Source organism: Triturus cristatus, chromosome 6 (assembly GCF_964204655.1).
Source record: "Triturus cristatus chromosome 6, aTriCri1.1, whole genome shotgun sequence".
In the NCBI taxonomy this organism is placed as follows: domain Eukaryota; kingdom Metazoa; phylum Chordata; class Amphibia; order Caudata; family Salamandridae; genus Triturus; species Triturus cristatus.
The window spans coordinates 1,432,482,666-1,432,501,401 of record NC_140589.1 but is presented as its reverse complement, the minus strand read 5'-3'; the positions used below and the strand labels follow the sequence as shown (position 1 = coordinate 1,432,501,401).

Sequence of the window (18,736 nt, the reverse complement as noted above, 5' to 3'; positions counted from 1 at the left end):
TGCATCAATAACAATGTATAAAATGCGTTTATACACACGATTTCACATGTACAAATTGTTTTAATACATTTGCTTTTTAAACAAGTTTTTGTATGATGTGTAGAGATGAGTTTTTTAATATGGATTAACTATGCCACATTTCTATATGAACACCATCTTGACAAAGATGGAAGTCATCTTGGTCACTCACTACGAGCATTCCCTGTGCACCCGTCCTTTCCCTACGAGCTCCACAGTCACGATGCAATGCATTAGGATATTTCCATCGTCGTTCTTTTTCTGTTCACAATGAACTTCCTCTCACTTAGATGTAACTGGCAACATGTTGCCATGCCTTCTTTTTCTTCACTGAGACCTATTCATTCACATGCGCGATACTGTAAATGTATCTTGTTCTATTCTAACATCTCCAGATGATATTAGCATAGATGGTGTTGAATAATAATTAGTAGTAGTGGGTTAGTGCTTAGGTATCAAGGTAATATGATGGGTATGTTTCTTGTGCTCTCATTGGCTCAAGAAATTATATATTAGCTAAAATCATGATGATTTTACAGGAATTCTTATTTCCTATGCAAGAATTGTGTATAAAAAAACCCAAGGTTTTGGGGTGAGCCAGAATACCTTCTTGTTGTACTAGAGATGCTGGCCAACTCTTTTCTGATTTTGCTGTCCATTAAAGACTGACATTATTTTCTGATATTTACATAGTTTTCTATAGGACTGCATTTGAGAGCTATCATGGCATTTACCTCTGTAACAAAATCCTTAAACGTTTCACTGATCTAGAACTCAGTTACTGACTCAGTCAACTGATCCCCCCGGAACCCCTCTTGTACCTTTGGCAATCAATCCTAAATTATTAATGTACTATACTTTTGCTTGATTTTGGTATTCTGGGATGTGCCTTGATGCCGAGTCACATTGCCTCATGAAATTGAAGTTTAACACAGTCTCTGATTCAGTAAATTGTGGTAAATCTGATTGAGGCAAATTTTGGGGTGTCTCCATTTTCTTGTACGACAACTCCCCTAAAAGTTTTCTTCTCAGCTTCCCACACTGACATTTACTTCCTAGTATTTCTGTTATTTACACTTTTGCTTACGTTTCCAAATGTGTTACACAAAGCTGATCTTTGGAGACATTATGGCCAAGTTCCCCCTCCATATTCATGCTTGTTTTCTTCTATCCTTATGAAAATCTAAACTTCGTGACAGTAATTCTCTATTTTCTATATACGTACATCACTGTTTTCATATAGACTCAGCTGTGCAGAATGAAATAAAAAGTAAAAAAGAAATAGGAAGGTGCTTCCATTACATTATGTTTGAAAGATACAAAGATTAGTCTTCCTTAAGGAGGGCAAGACCCTCGCATAATTTCATTACTACCCGTGGACATAAAGACTTTATAAAGAGCCTGGAGTTCTAGATGTATCGGGAAACTGACTCACTGAGCACAACAAGACCTCCTACCACAAATTGCAATACTGAAAAATGATTATCCAGCAGAGTCCACCCCATAACAATGGATCTTTCCACCATCTATTTTAGTCATGCCACATTTCCTGAAGAAGGTGAAAGGCTGAAGCTCTAGGAAAGGGATGGATGATCAAATCATTTGGGCACCGCACACATTAGTCCTAACTACTTCAAATTTTTTAGACGAGAGGAGGTTCATAACTACAAGATGTGAGATTCCACAACTAGAATAAAAATAGTCCAGAGAGCCAAAAAGTAGACCCATGAGCTACGTAGGCTGGGCAGTGATCTCCACAAAGTTAATTAAACAAAGGAGACATATCCAGAAAAAATGCCCAGTGATTTGAAACCTACTTCAGAGGTATATTTGGGCTTCACCTACAATGCATTTTTAGGTCAAACGTAATACAACCGCAGCCGTTTCATAGTGATAAACATTTCCCTAAAGCTAAACGGTTTTCAGCCTACACAAGCCATTCTAGTTTTTAGGAGGTGAGGAGGGGTTGCTGGAGGTGTGTATTTATTTATTTATTATTGTGCTGGGATGAAAAAACAAACTTGGAATCGAGAGGTAATTTAAAACACTGTTAAACCCTGACCAGACAGGCTCACACCACTAAACTGTACACACCAAATATGGAATTGTGTAGCAATTCAAAAAGTGAAAATACTACAAACATCTGACTGTCTCCTGAAATTGCTTTGCAGGCCAAAGGAAAGACAGTTTAAGAATAAATCAACCTAATAAGTTCTGGCATGCACCCATTCCTCCATGGCTGGAAGGCATGATTAGAGGGGCAGGCGCCAGTCTCGCGTACCGGAAAGAGGTGTAATAAATGTGTCAGTCATCTGCAAAAAATCTAATTCCAAGGTTGATGCAATATTCTGGGATAAGTAGCCCGAAGATAGCTGCAGCAGCTAATGAGACAGTGGAGATAATCACAAAGATGGATACGTGAACATCTGCACCGTCGTACCAAGAAAGAATGCACCGCAATGCACCAATGTATCCAAAAGCAAGTCCTGGTCATCAGTGTGAAATGCAGCTGGTAACACCATGGGAATCAGCACAGATATCAATGTTCCGACAGGGGTAGTGGATGCCTTATGCCACATTTATATTTGTCCTCAATACATGCAAAGTGCCCAAAGAATAAGCTACTTACCTTCGGAAAAGCTCTTTCTGGTGGATACTCTTATCGGACCGCAGATTCTTCACCTCGCAAATATCCCCGGGTGTCAGATTGGATCCAGAAAAACACAAAAGCAGTGTTCCCCTGTGCTGGTGGCTGGCGACCTAGTTTCACTCTTGAAGTGATGATTGGAGCCGAATATAATAAACACCCATGCATGCTAAGGTAGGTTTCCTTTGTAAGCTTCGGATACGAACCTCATAAGCGAATTGGAAGAACCAGTGTGCAGTTTCCTTTTTAGATGGAGTCCGTTCCACAGAATTGGGAGGTGAGAGGGTGGTGAGGAATCTGTGGTTAGATAAAGTATCAACCAGAAAGAACGCTATCAAAGGTAAGTAACTTGTTCTGATGCATATTCGAATAGATAGCAAACTAGCACTCCAAGGTGGTGCATCTATGGAATGGGTTAGACTAAAAAGTCCTGCAGGATCGAAAGGGCAACATGGCCATCACGGTTGACTGGACTGTCGAGGCAGTAGTGCTTTCTGAACATGTGCACTGATGCACACATAGCTGTTAGACAGATATTGTGGGCATGTATTTCACATGCCAACGTAGTGGTAGCAGCCTTGGCTCAGATGAAATGACATTCATGACATTTTGGCGACTGCTTCATAGCCAATACATAGTAGATCTTAATACAGACAGCTAGTGTGAAATGGTCTACTTCTGCATCATCTTACCCTTCTTCGAAACAGAGAACCTCACCCAGAGCTGATCGCCCACTCAATGTTCCTTGGTGCAATTGATGTAAAAGCTGAGTGCTCTCTCACGGTCTAAAAATGGGAGTTTCTCTACCTCTGTCGAGGTTGAGACAGAGCAAAAAAGTTCGAAAGAGTGATTGCTTCTCCGATGTGAAAAGCCATCACCACCTTCGGTAGGAATGCTCCGAGAGTCCATTAAAACACGAGTTTGCTCGGGAAAAAGGTTGTATAAGGATCAAACACCTTTTTCCGTAATATTGGCAATTCTATTAGTACTGTAATGTATATGTGTTATAAAGTGCATTTGTAGACTTTATTCACAAGGGTTCTATGAAAAAAATTATTTGTAAGGTGAATCCGACAACTATCTTTCAGCATACTATAGGCGGCTCTGATCCGAACTTCCAGAGCGGAATGAGACTGATGCACAGTGCCACTTACCCGCACGCAAAAACACTGAATTTAGTTTTCCAGATCCAATCTGGCACCAGAGAATACTAGGTAGGTGAAGAATCTGCAGTGAGAATTATCCATCGGAAAGCTTCAGTTAAATCATCAGAAGGCATTCATATCACCTTTTGACAAACCCACATTTTGAGTAAGAATTTAACATTTCAAACTTTAGCTCACAAGGAAAATGTTAAGCAATTCAAAAAATAGGTACTGCAGTAATGCCAGTGCAAACCATAAATAGGTAACGAATGCAGTGCAGATTTCAAGATGAGGTTAATCTAATTAATTTTATAGTGATATTGCGAACTGCCTTGCCTAAAAAATAGAACCAAAAGATGAGCACCACCAAAAGATGAAAAAGACACGAAAAGAAGAAAGACAGGTAGATTAACTGCATTATATCGAAATTAGAGCCTGAGAAACATTAGGCATGTAAATGCTTACAAAGAATACACATAATCCCCTTCAGCTGATCCCAAAATTCCACAAAACCACACGGGAAGGACTTCCAAAGTGTACAATGGAGAACGTCATCTCCTGGCACCGACGACCGCTCTTGTAAAAGGAGAGCCATGCAGGACCTATTGTTTGCTTTCTTCATCTGAGTCAAGACAAGCTTAGTCTCTTAGCACCACATTATCAAATTTGTCAACATGCCCAGAATGATAAGTAGAACACCGATACCCAAGACGCGAACAATGCCACTTTGATGCGCTTTCTGGAGCTTCAGGCTAGTGTTCTACTCATAATAGGTGAGCTCAAAACGTTTCATCACAAATACTGCGTATATTTTCAGGATAATCAACAACACAGCACATTTCAAGCACTTTACGCTGGAAATGAGGTGGACTACGATCTTAGTTAAATGGACAACGCTACTGACCACGTAATATACACCGCAAACACGTGTGATTTCATTTTCCTCAATACCAGTTTCACAAACCGCTTCACTTTTGGAGTTCAGTTTCTGATAAGGATTAGTGTTCAGAGTCAACCATCTTGTCTTTGCTGTGTACAAATTTACCTATTGACGTCCCTCTATGCTGAATCTTGTGCGCCGCTGTACTGTAATTTACAGGGTAAGATAAGCACACCGTCTTGGTATATATTCCAAAATACAGTCATTTCTCAATCTTCTGAGCTAATGTCAAATAAATTCAGGTTGCCATATACAGGTGCACAGACTAGGAAAACACCCGCTTTGTAGAATGTACCACCAATAAAACGATTAATTTGCTTAACATTCAGTTCTGTACCTATTACACTTAAGTATGTAGGAGATGTACAATGAAATAAGAGTTTGTCGAAAGCATGCATACATTTCACAATAATGATCACAGATAAAGTTCTAGGCTGCTCAACAAATCCCCAGATTTAGTAGCTTCTCAAACGGCAGACACAAATGGGACTGTTGTGAAGTAAAAGCAAAACCGTAAAGCTCCCGGATCAACGCCGAAAAGACCCGCCATGCTTAGATCCGCTACACACCCACAGCCTACGTCATAGCAGTTGGCAAATTGAGCCTGAAGACTAGACATGTCTTAACCCCATAATAATCTAGGCCTTTCAAGCAGGCCGTATATAATCTTACCTTTGAAACAAAGCACTCCGCGATAGCCACCGGGTCGTTTTCACAGTTTTCCAAGTCCTGCAAAAGCTCACTGAAACGATACAAACAAACTGCATTAGACAGAGCCGATTGGAAGCCACAAAACACACAGGAGGCATAGTGAAATATTTGTTCACCAACATGCTGAAGAATTCATGTTTCTGGGACAACAAAACTATGTATTTCCTTTTATATATATTGCGGTAAGTAGCACTGATCATGTGGCAGTGGTTAAAGTCAAAAATATATATATGTTTTCATGACTGTGGTAAAATAAACATTAACTGAAAAACGATAAAACCGCTTCTATCCATGTCTGTACAAAGATGCACGGAAATATAGTTGTGCAGAGGCGACAGACATTTTGTTTTTTTCTGCACTGGTTTCATAATTTCTAAAACAAGTGACACTTTCAGCTGTGCCTGTGGGAGGTGCATATTTTATTGCCCTTCTCAAGATAGTTATTTCTAGAGGTAGGCATTCTACCCACTACAGCTTTACCGGATGTTGGTGCTGTGCTTACAGTTCAGAGGATGGAGGATGTAATGTGCTGCCATGCCTGGTTGGTCACCAGGGCAGCCCAGACCCTCTCACTGCACCAAATCAAGCATTATTGGTTGATGAACTTCTGCCATTTTACAGTTTTTATTTGTGTTCAGCCCTCTGGCTTTTGCATAACGAAAATAAAGGTTAAAAAACAATATTTAAAATGTGTACATAATGATAAGGGAATAGAAAACGAAAGGAAATGCAAAAAGAACAAAAACAAGCACTGGCAAAGCCAATAGGTGTACGTTTGGGTGCTGACCCTTTGAATTTTCTGGTGCTTATTTTTTTTGTGAATGTTTTGAATTGAGACGTGATACACGAGCAGTTGGGCGGTAGCAGTGTTGGAAGAGTCGCCAGGCTTTTCTTTCGGTAAATAAAGCATTGTCTAAACATATTTTTTTTAAATTTATATGTAAAAGTAGACATTGCAGCAGTAATCCACGGCACTGGAGGGGACCACATATTGTGCTAGTCAAAAGCAGATTGCCCTCACTCCCAGTCAGGTCTTGTGAAAGTCTTACAGTAGACCAATGGATGAAAAGGGCAGACTGAAAGCAGAAAGTATGTAGGTATGTTTAGTGTATATATCTTTTTTTAATTAAAAACAAAAAATCTTGGCTGACGCCAAACCTGAAAAGGAAGAATGTGGTGGTAAAAGAAACGAGAAACCAACTGGGATAACGAGACAAAATAATACAAAAAAATAGATAAAGCAATAATTCACCAGGAGGATCAATCCTCTTGCTCGTGCCCAGTTCAAAGATGTATGCGGGGAAGAGTCATTAGAGGGAAGCTGGTTCGCATCTCACCATGATAAGGCCAAGTCAAAGTCTCCCTAGTCTTACTGTTCAAGCCCATACACTAGGTCAGTGGTTCTTAATCTGTTGTCCGGGAACCACTGGGGGTCTGTGAAATTCTACTCAAGGGTTTCACGACTGCTTAGAAAATTAAATCATTAACAAAGAGAACATAAATAAAGAAGCAAAATATAAAACTGAAAATTTTAAGACGTTCTGTAAATGTGAAGGGATTTGAAATCGGAGGCTAGAAATTGTTAGCATCCTCAGCTAGATTTGTGGGAGCAGTGCAAGCGCATCAAACAGAACATAGCATGGACGATGAGTGGCCTTAACTGAATTTAGAAAAGCTCCAACCTTGCAATTAAAATGCTGTTTTTTAAAAATTGTTTGTGAATTAAATAAAATATTTAATGAATTGTGAGCTTGTTTGATTAATGCTTGCTTTTGTATATTTGTGCATTGTTTTGTGGTTCAAATCATCAGAAATGCTTAGGCCGGGGTCCCAGCTCCCAGTAAAGAATCAATGGGGCTCCCTGAAATCCAATAATGATGGACTTGGGATCTTCAGGTTCCAATAATGAATAAGTGGGGGTTCACAGAAGTCAAAAGGTTTAGATCCATTGCACTAGGTTTAAAGGAACTTTATGACCATCTCAATTTAGGCCATCCAAATGACGAGAAATACATTTTAAAAAAATGAACTTTCGGGGTAACTGGTGAAACCATCTTTAAAACTTTAAACACTCAAAAGCAGTGGAGAAGAGGATCCGTGAACATCCAGTATGGCCAGTCTTGCTGATCTTTTAGGTCGAGCCTAGGCAGCGCATGCTGTATTCACTCTGTGGACTTACTGCCCACACACTGCCTTTTTATTTCTCACTTTCAGCGTCCTTTCAAAAGGGTTCCTCCCTAGTGGTTAATCCTTCTGCTTTGTCCTGCCTTGTTGTCATTTGTATCCTCCCACAGAGCAGTGCCTAACTTCATATATCTTTACGCTGTCGTCTTTATGTGCACACAGACGAGTTTCAGGAGTTAAAACAGCAGTGCTATGCACCCGTAATTCTTGGAAACTAAGAGCATGAGTTTGGTATGTTTTTTATCCTTTCACAGAACAAAAGAAAACTTTTTCAGCTCCTAAATATTATATCTACTACTATCATTACGGGTACAGAGCCACCGATTTAACATAAAACAGGTGTTGCAATAGCCAGTCCGATGCAAATTGTAAGAACACAATACACTTCAAAGAGGAAATTTCTCATGGCCACCGCTTGGCAAGAAGTGTCTCGATTCGTAGTGAAAACAAATGGCGGATGAAGGGTAAACCGGAAATGACACAAACTTGTGGACAAATGCATGCATCAGCATTGTTATTTCTAGGGGAGACTTAACAATACAATTTACTGACTATAGCAGTGATAGACACGTTAGAGCCTGGTTTTAACCCTATAAACAGCAAACAATGGTAGAGTGCTCTGAGTAGCATTTAGAAAACCCTATGGAGCTCGGACTCTGCGCTGATGGAGCTTCCGTCCTTTGGGTTCAAATTAGAGTCTCTCTGACGTATCTTTGTACTTATAATGAACAATACCAAAGGAAGCCCAGCGTTTAGCTATTGCACCTTGTGTACTCACAAGCAAACTCCACTGGCTTCATCACTCGTGGCTAAAGGGGTCTGATGTGAGTTCTGACAGACCGGGATTACATCTGAAGTGGGAACTGCAGCATTCATTGCTTGAAGTCAACTCCCGAAGGTAGACTCATTGCCCCATATAGGTTTCAAATAAAGAGCTGGGTCACTTTATTTCCTGTCTGCAAAAGCACCACTTGTGTTGGGTCCTATGGAATGATTGAGTGGAGCAAAATGCCATTATGAGGCAGGAGGCTACGATTTAGACAAGGGAGATTAGAGGCCCTCAGGAAGATGGGGATATTATGTGCCATAGTGGGATTACTATGAACATGGTCAATCCTTGAGTGCCAGAGAAACTCAAAAGACAGTAAATGAGGGGAAAGCGGCGGGCTGGCACACACAATTTGTTATAAGAAGACCAACAAAACTGGAGGAACCATCCTTCTCTTCCTGGCGACTGAGATGTACAGTATCTTCTTTCCTCCCACCGCTGTGTCTCTCTCCAGGATCAGTTGGAAGTTCTGATGTTCCTTCAGCTAACCAAAAGCGGGATCCTGGGAAACAGGACACTACTACCTTTTTGTTTCCCAGTAGGGCTGCGGACTGTAGGAAAAGAAATTGGCACAGGCCTATTGTTTACACCCTTACCTGTTGCCAAAACATGTATAAAACTATGACCTCAATGCAAAATTTCCTAGTCATCGTTCAGGGGCTTGGGATATTTTAGAGCGGGGGGGGGGGGGGGGGGGTCGATAGAACGAATGCGGCTGTATTGATTCAAAGTTCCGAATATTCTGGACAAAAATTTACCACCTGGTGCCTGTCCTACTGAATGCTCCTGGAAGTTCAAGAACAACCAGCAAGCCCTCCCGTGTGACCTCCAGAGAAAATGACCTCTTGCTTGCAGCACCAACACACTACAATTTTAATCATTCAAGAAAATGACAAAAGCAGTAGGGATTCTGAAAAGTCCAACGACGGATGCCACTCTGAAAGAAGAAGTATGACATCTTAAGCAAAGCTTCTTATAGGTTCATTGTGCTCCTATCAGATTCCTCTTTTATATGCAGGTGCTGAATCTGAGAGTTCCTTCAATAATAAGTAAGACTCCAGAACATGCTCAACCTGGGCTGGAAAGACTGTCACTAGAGGCCTACTCAAGAAAAGGTGCATACAAGTTTCTGGATAGATGGCTGGGCAAGGGGTACACGCTCAGAGATTGGCCACGTCTAACATAAGTGCTTTGAAAAATATGAACTACTCAGAGATGGCCTGTGGCTACTGGTATTTTGCTCCCAAGGAACAAGCATGCGTTCAGTACCTTCGGTAACTTCCTGAACGTGCCATAAATGTGTTTCGGAAAGCCTCAATCACTGTCAGCCATTTTCTGGTAACATTCATGCGTATGTGCTGCTGTAAACAATGAAGCTTAAAATGTTGCACGGAGGGAGCCATGAGCAGGCGCATATTATCGGGGAAAAGAAGGGTTCCCCGAGAGGAGCTCACCCTGCGGTGATCTTAGGCACAAACAAGGCCCTCAACAAATGCACAAAGAGTTCCTCATTATGACAAAATGGACAACGTGCATTACACCTCCTCTACAAGAGTCCATGGAGGTGTGCACGCTTGCTACACCAGGATATGCTTACTGTGTGCAAAACCTTTTTATCAGAGCACAAATGACAGTTAACTTGAGCAATTCTCCCTTTGGGGAATCCTAATCCACCTCTTGATGCCCAGGGTTCATTACATACAGCACAAATATGAAAAACTGCTTGCCCGCTTAAAGTGATGTGTTACATTTACAAAAGTATATGAACAAGAACTTGTATAGACTATTCTGTCTCCTTGCATAGGGAAAGGACCTTACAAATTTCTATACCACACAGGTGTTTACAAAAGGTCTCAGGGGATGTCAGCGAGAAATGCCGCTTGAGATAAGAGACCCTGAAGGTGGTAGCAGGCCAGGTACTGTGTTCGGGTCGCAGCACAGAGCTCACCTGAAGCCATCAAGGAGGATCTGGGTGTCAGCTTGTGTTCAGTGTAATGGAGCGGGATGGGTTAAAGATAGACCATAAGATGAGCGCCACTGCAAAGCAGGGTCAACGAGAAGCCTTTGAAGGGAAGCCTGCACCAGAAGGGGGGATGGTGCACCACGCAACCCGTCATTATTTCCACAGGTCACCGACTGCTGCGGGAACTCCAGCTTTTTGCGGAAAATTAACAGATACCATCCGGGTATTACTGTTTTCTGTCAGAGTAAGATGATTTCATGCTGCCTCTGACTCAAAGACATATTAAAAACACCAAGCCGTAGATCTGCAATATTATGGTGGTAACATAAACAGGATTAATGTGGCCAATGCTTGACAGCACCCAAGGAGACATGCATGAAAATTCCACCCAAAGTGTTGTTTTGATCGAAGAGCCCTCTACAGCTCAGTAAACCGTAAAGTAATTACTTTTGCTTGATGTCCATGGCGTGCGGGCTGGGGAGGAGGAACTGGGGTGGGGCATTGGGGAGAGGGGGGGGGGGGGGGCTACAGATACCCCGTAAAACAAAAACAAAAAAAGAAAAACTGGCGATACTTATGAGTACCCCCAAGGTTATATTGGGGATGACTTTGCGATGATGTGGGATTTCATGTGATGTTATTTTATGGTATGGTATTTGAATATTGTTTCTATCATCATAAGGTCGCTCCATCAAAGATATGACAAATAATTACTTACATCTGCGTGAAGGTTTAAGAGATACACCATCTTAGTTTAAAAACAAATGCAACATATATGAATTCATTTCTGAAAGCCAATGCTAGGGCTTCTATTGGTGCACTGAAAAAACAGTGGACATGAACTGAGATGCCACTTCCTTTACTGACCCGGACTTCTTTACCGCAGCACTGTTAGCCAACTCCTGGATCAGCCTGCCTATACATTCAACATAACCTCTGGATAGGCGGAGGCCTCTGACTCATGGCTACTCGGAGCTACCTTTCCTAATTGATATTGTAAAAAAAAAAAAATAATAATAATAATACACTTTAACAGTTTCCTAGCAGCTTGATTGACCATTAACAAGAGAATTAATGGCCAGAAATCAGTTCCATTATTGACTGAACCAAAGTGGAGATTTGGAAATATTTAAAAGTTATCACAGCACAACTTCGTAGCACTTTGTATATCCAAGGGAGACTGTTTTCTTTGAGAAAAGGTCATTGGAGGCAACGTTATGACTAATTGGAATTCCATGGAACCTTTTGGGATGGAACCACAGGAGAAGCTTATGTACCAAAATCCTGATCTTGCAAATTCCTATAGGACAGGCCAACATAGGGAAGTGATGAGCTGAGTAGAGCACTCTAATACAACCAGCCTGAGGACCATGAAGGAAAGCATAAAGGTAACCAAAATAGTCCCGATTTAAGACAATTTCTTATTGTGGAAAAAAACATTGTATAAAAACTAAAGGACTGACCACCAGCCCATGCAATAAAGTACACTCATTTTCCATTAACTGGAAGGCAACGGAGTCAATGCAGGATTTCCCACCCCATTGCCCCGTGCCGTATGCAATCATCGGGAGAAGCAGAACGTAAATTTTACTTGTGCAGATCAGGACTGAATCAAATATATACACGTATAGATTCTTTTTTAACGGTACAACAAAGGCCTGAGGGACTATTGTACCTGCCAGGTCTCCCGAGAGGGTCTAGCAAGGGATATCACAGTGCAAATCTTATAACTCCAGGGTTTTTCAAAGCAAGTAACCAAAATCTTTGCTTATTACAGTAAGTTGCAAGATTCCATGTAATAAAACGCTTTTCTACAGGCATTAACACAGTGTAATGTCAATCCACAATTACAGATCCAATGGCTTTAACCTATGGTTTTTGCAAGAAATGTCAGGCCTGCTGTCTTTGCCGTAACTTTTCACGATAAAAATATCAGGCCTAAAGCCTTGATCAATGGCTTGTCAGCATAACCAACTCAGCACTACCGTATTTAGCACACACTTTCCCACAAGGAAAAAAGTGTATTACACGCATTCTTCAGCTGAAGCACTTATGTACAAAATGACAGTTGGCAAAATAATTAATAAGCCTTTCTAAAATGACATAATAAGGAACCCCGAAGTGCAAATCTTCCTCCCTGAAGGTTTATCACTGGGAGTAACCAACACCAAAACCAACTCGACAACACCTTGTCAACTTGTGTAGGTGAAACTTCTCCTAAAAGTAATTTTGTTCAATAACCTCCATTATGGCTCTCTTTTTGACTCCAACTTAAACGATCATTCAGAATAGCTTTATTGCACACGTGGCCTTGCTTTAAGCTAAGATGATCACCTAGTTTCCATTTTCATAAAGCTTTAACACAGTGTAATGACAATCGATCCTCAAAACGCCCATTGACTTTAGTATATCGTTTGGCACAAAATAAAGCCCGGCCTACTGCCTTTGTCATAACTTTTTCATTATAAACAAATCAGTCCTACAGCCTTGACCAAAGTCTTGTCACCATAACTTATTCAGTCCTGCTGTATTGAGTGTAAGCTTTCCACAAAGCAAAAAGTGTAACACAAGCCCTCTTTTTCACTGTACACACACAACTTCTGCCCAAACAAAAGTGGTTTTTAAGATAACCAACATTTGGGTGGTGTCAAAGTCCCCCTGTCAGTAGTGCTCCTTAAAGCTCTATTTCTGTGGATCACACGAAGTCTAGCCAAGCTATCTCATCAAGCCAGACCTAAAGAGTAAGACAAACACAAGTAATAGCTAATATTAAACATATGTTTTTGACTATGCAGCATAGTACGTTTATCAGAGCAATACCGGAGCTAAATCTGCGGCGACATGGCGATGTCTGGACAGTAATTGCAGGGGATTTTCAGGCCTCCACTCTCGACCACAGGGCGTTAATCAAAATCATAATACCATTCATTATCATTATGACAATGCAAGTCTAGGGCTTGTACTCGTCTTCAAAATGCATTAATTGTAAGCCTTATCACTGCAAAAAATTGCCTGATTCCCAGACTGGGCAGACCAACAACAGTTCAATGCCTGGATACAGCAGTGTGGGAGTCAGTCTAAGGCGTCTTGGAAAACTGCTTGAGCAAACTGTCTTAACCACTGAACACCAAACATCCAACCACCACAAGTCTCCCACCACACACACGCAGCAAGTCAATGATGTCAGATGTGCCAACACACATTTCTGCTAACTTATTATCAAGGATAAATATCTGTCAAGAGGCTTTGTACGTATATATATCATACCAAATCCAATCCAAATTTTCAGAGTAATGTTGCGGTACACGAAGTGAGAGCACAGCCATTTATTTTGCAAAACAACGTGTTTCAGCAATGAAGCCTTTGTCAAGTTTACATTTGTGTTATATAACTCCAACTGCCTCCCGGATTCTCGTATGGAGCACGGACCACAAATAAGGTGCAGATTTTCTTTATTTACATTTGTCCATCATAGCCTTTAGCAGCATTACGCTTTTCAGCACCAGGAAGTGCCTTGATCACAATTCTACTGTGTCCACTTCAGCCATTGGAGATCTATATATATATATATATATAATCTCGATTTCAAGCATTCACAGACTTCCAGCATATAGCGAGAATGAACGCACAAACTCCTCTTCGTCGGTGAATAAAATTATTTTATTATATTTTTAACTCCCTTCTGTCTGCCATGACGCGTTTCGGCCGGAAAACGGCCTTGATCACATGAGGCTGACTTTGCGAGAAGCAATTTTTAAAGTGATAGCACCCATATCACATGATGGATAGACAATGAAGAAATACTATAATATACACTTATTGTTCTCCTGCAAAAAAGAAGAAAGACCATATTCTATGTGCAACAGTAATACGAAGCATTGTAATACACTTGTTGTAGGTAAATCAAATGTTTAACACACATCCTATGAAAATATATAAACATGATATAATTAAAGCCTGAATGCTAATTGTTTGGTAAGTTTGGGAAGCCCTGTATGTTTCAATAGGCAGCGCATAATGAAAGAGTGGGCCAACTTGATTATATCCGTGAATAAAAGAATTTTGAGCACTTAAACCCACTGAAGGGTAAACCCACTGAAGGGTAATTAATGCACAAATCGACTGCAGGTCCCAGCATGCACCTCCAAACAGGGGATATTTAACGTGCACACCGGAAGCAGCATACCGGAGGCAGTTAATTTTTGTGCGTGGGACAGTGCAGGACACGCAATCCTTAAGCTGCTCAATTTGGCCTCTGAAGAAAGGGAAAGCATTCCCTGAAACGCGTCAGGCTGGGACAAAAGAAATGAAAAGACGGGATGAGAAGCTGCCTGATTTGGAATAAATAAAGGATGGTTCCTACCTGCCTTTGGAGTGCGACCTCGTATCTGGGGAACTTTTGGCATGACATATATATATATATATATATATATATATATATATATATATATATATATATATGTGTTCCAAAAAGCTCCGAGCTTTTGAAGATGCACTCCACAAGGTAAGTTTAGCAAAACCTGTTTATTCCATGAAGCGGCATAATGAGACCCAGTTCGGTTATCTCCCTGACGCGTTTCAGTGCTTCCAGCACCTTAATCATAGGGTTGGCTTGTAGGTGAAACAAAAACGGACTGCCTCATTTAATACTCACATGGCACTCGCTTTTCAGTAAGCGGTATGCCGGGAAAGGTAGTCCCAATTCTTCCTCCTCGGTGAGGTCGTTTCACTAACAAAGTTTGACTGCCAAATATTTCAAATGTTTTACAGCCCTGTGAGTATTAAATGAGGCAGTCCGTTTTTGTTTCACCTACAAGCCAACCCTATGATTAAGGTGCTGGAAGCACTGAAACGCGTCAGGGAGATAACCGAACTGGGTCTCATTATGCCGCTTCATGGAATAAACAGGTTTTGCTAAACTTACCTTGTGGAGTGCATCTTCAAAAGCTCGGAGCTTTTTGGAGAAAATATATATATATATATATATATATATATATATATATATATATATATATATATATATATATATATATCTCCAATGGCTGAAGTGGACACAGTAGAATTGTCCAATCGCATACTGTGTTCCATGGACAAGCAGCATTGAAGAGGCGAGGAACGCCGAATCGCGTCTGCTGTTAACAAATCAAGCCTGGAATGAACCTGCGAGTGCCCCAAATCATGTCGGAGTTGCTGTGTAACAAGAGTGAGGTACCACCCTCACTGAAGGGAGATAGCACCCACCCCGAGTTCGGAGTTTGAGGTGGGGGTCGTATTGGTGTGGGGGAGATTGTCAGGAGGAGAAAGAGTACCTCAGGCAGGCAGTATGTTCAGCAATGGGCCGCCCATACTTTCTCAAATTCTTCCCTCATTCAGATGTTGGCCGGTTACACTGCAATTGTGTTCTTTCTGGGATGTAGGTACTAAGTGGTGAAGATGGCTTTTTAGTACTGGGCTGATTCAGGAAGTTTCCTAACATGCTAGCCAGACTACCTCATTCTTTTTAATGTCTCAACAAGGGCAGGCGTTTTTCTTAGTTATATGGGGTATGTTCTACATTGCATCAGAGAAAGTAGGTTCCAGACTCTTGTTCAGTCCTTTCTCCTGCACTGTGCACCAAAGTCCTTTGAGCAAAAAGATAAACTTGCACACCTGGCTCACAATACAGCTTTTAGGTAGAAACAGTGCAGTCATGGCCACACAAACTAGCCACTTAAATTTCAAACTGCACTGAGTCCTTTCGGGGGAAGTCAATCAGAAACAAATGCATCTTTCTGTAGTTAGTCAGCTCCATGGAAACAAGCATCCTAAAAGGGGCAGAGTCACTAATATAAATGGTGATAGCAACCATTCCATAAGTCCACTGGATTTGTGTATCGAACCCCGACAGCCTTCAAACAATCAAGGCTGTTGCAGGGCTCAACTTTCTGCAAGATCCAGACGCGGGATGTGGGGGATGGGTAAGCAGTCCATCACAATTGTCATTCTGTTTTGTGGCGTCCTTGCCTTTGACCACAAGTCATTGTTCAGGTATCTCCTCACAGCCAAATGCTGATCTGCCAGAACTGGCTTGACCTGAAGCATGTGGACACAAAGTAATCTTCCAACTCCTCCTAAGGGGATGCGACTTCCAAACCAGACAGACAACATCTGGCTAACAATGGCTACTGCACAGAGCGAGAAAGCAGAGAGAGAAGCCCAGGGGGACATACGCGAAAGGGAAGTCAGCATACATTTTGGCTGTTGAGAGGAAATGCCCATTTGGCAGGATCACCCCTACTTTTTCTAGATTTAGTACTGGCTCTTAACACTGGGGCACTGAGGTCCAGCACCCAGCATATGTGCTCTGACCCCTAATAACAAGCAGAATTAGCTAATCCCAGATTGGCGTAGTTAACTTCGCTGTAAGTCCTTATTATATAGAACTATGGCTAACCAGATTAAATGTCACTAGTGGGCTGCATCACCTATTGTGCCACCACTACAGTGACAAAGTGAAAACATGACGCTAAGACTGCCCCTGCCAGCTACCATAGCAGATTTAAAACCACAATTCGACCTGGAAAAATAAACCCTTTACCCAAAACTTCCTTTCCAATACCTACAACTCACACCTATGGTAGGCCCCAAGTTCCCAGTGGGTAGGGTGCATGGTATTTAATAAGCAGGACATGTATTTTTAAGTTTTGCATGTCCTGACAGCATCAACTCTCTGAAGTCGTTTTCACTGTTGTAAGGCTGGCTGTCCCATAGAAAAGAACTAGGTTACAGTATAGCACTATATAATGCATACGTTAAGTTTAGGACTAGCTAAAAACATGGTTCAATGGCTCAAATAAATTAATAGTAATTTAATATCCAAACTGGTGGTATAGTCGAATTTGACATCACTGTTTTGAAAATGTCACTTTTAGAAAGTTGCTTGCTGGGAGGTGTGAATTTATCTCAGAAAAGGTAACAAAAGGGCCTAGGAGGGTTGACCTCCCACTAACAGGATAGCTTATGGGATGGGGTCACCAACTGTACAAGCTGCCATTATCCTCTGGTTCTACTACGTAACCAGAGAGGCGGCAATGGAAGGGGGGAAAACCCTGTCCCAGAACTGGTTTTGCAGGGGGAGCTCCTCAATTCCCTAGACACATCATGCCCATAGGTTTGACCCATGGAAAGAAGATTTTGACACATTATATTTGGGCACCGAGATGCACTGTAAGATGGATTAGTGCTAACCCCCCAGGAAGTGATATAACATTGGGTAGGGTGGCCAGCAGGAATTGTACTCCTATTGGTCTTGGAGTCTCACCCACCCACAAGCTGGTGCCAGGCATAAAAATGTCATCCCTGGCTACTTTCTTCAAAACACTGCTGTCCTGCGGTAAACAGAAGAAGGACTACACCTGTTGAACTGAAGGACTGGAACTCAGAAAAAGGGCTTAGCCTGCTGTTTATCTATGGAGAGAAACCCCCAAGGACTGGCCAGGAGAGAAAACAATGGACTCAAAACACTACTTGGCTAGTCTCCCGTTAAGCTCCAGGAACACAAAAGCTGCAAGAATCCTGCAACAAACAAGAACCCTGCTGACAAATTCCAACCAGATTTGCCCTGGATACTGTTGTTGGCTTCTGGGAGATTTGAGTCCCAACTCACAAAATGGTGCCCAAAAGGCCCTGGACCTTTGAGCGGAGTGTTCTCCTTTACCTTCAAACCTGCCAAAGGGGGCACTTTTTTCTAAACTTTTTCATAAAAACAAGAGGCTATCAAGGAACTGCCACCAAAGAGCAGCTGCTGCCATTGCACTGCCAGTTGGATTCAACTTGCTAGTTTGCCCTACTGAAAGCAGCTCTACTGCCAGAAAACATTCCAAGTCCCAGCATGGAGGATTTCATCGGGACCCACGCCGAGCAGCACCCCGCGGTTGCAGAGTACACCATTGGATCCAGTCAGCAGCCCTCCCTCTGATGATAACATACATAAAATACCTCCAGAAAAAAAAAAAGAGTACATCAGAAGGTAAACTTTTCACCAAGATTAACCTGGTCCCTGTAGCCGACCCACGTTCTATCTGTCTTGACTGTGACCCAGTCTAGTACGATCAGATACACTTTTTGGAGCTAGAAATCTCAACCTCCTAAAAATCATATCTCTGGTTCCCCGGATACAAATTCTGTCCTTTTTGTGTCTATTTGCTCATTAAAATGTATACTATTTTTTGAAAAATTGGAATGGGATTTTTATTGTGTTGTATTGTGTTTGACTTATTAACTCTTTTGGAATTGATAAAAGCTTTACTCTTGTTTCCTT

General features: G+C 41.6%; 1 protein-coding gene across 5 annotated transcripts in view; it reads right to left on the bottom strand.

Moving 5' to 3' along the window:
* PLEKHG1 (pleckstrin homology and RhoGEF domain containing G1) overlaps window positions 1-18,736 on the bottom strand; it is a 260,178-nt gene that overhangs the window by 100,135 nt on the left and 141,307 nt on the right. For all 5 annotated transcript variants that reach the window (XM_085612486.1, XM_085612487.1, XM_085612485.1 and 2 more), the window contains one exon: window positions 5,423-5,492. In XM_085612486.1, coding sequence (XP_085468612.1) covers window positions 5,423-5,492 — 70 coding nt within the window. The remainder of the gene's footprint in view (window positions 1-5,422; window positions 5,493-18,736) is intronic.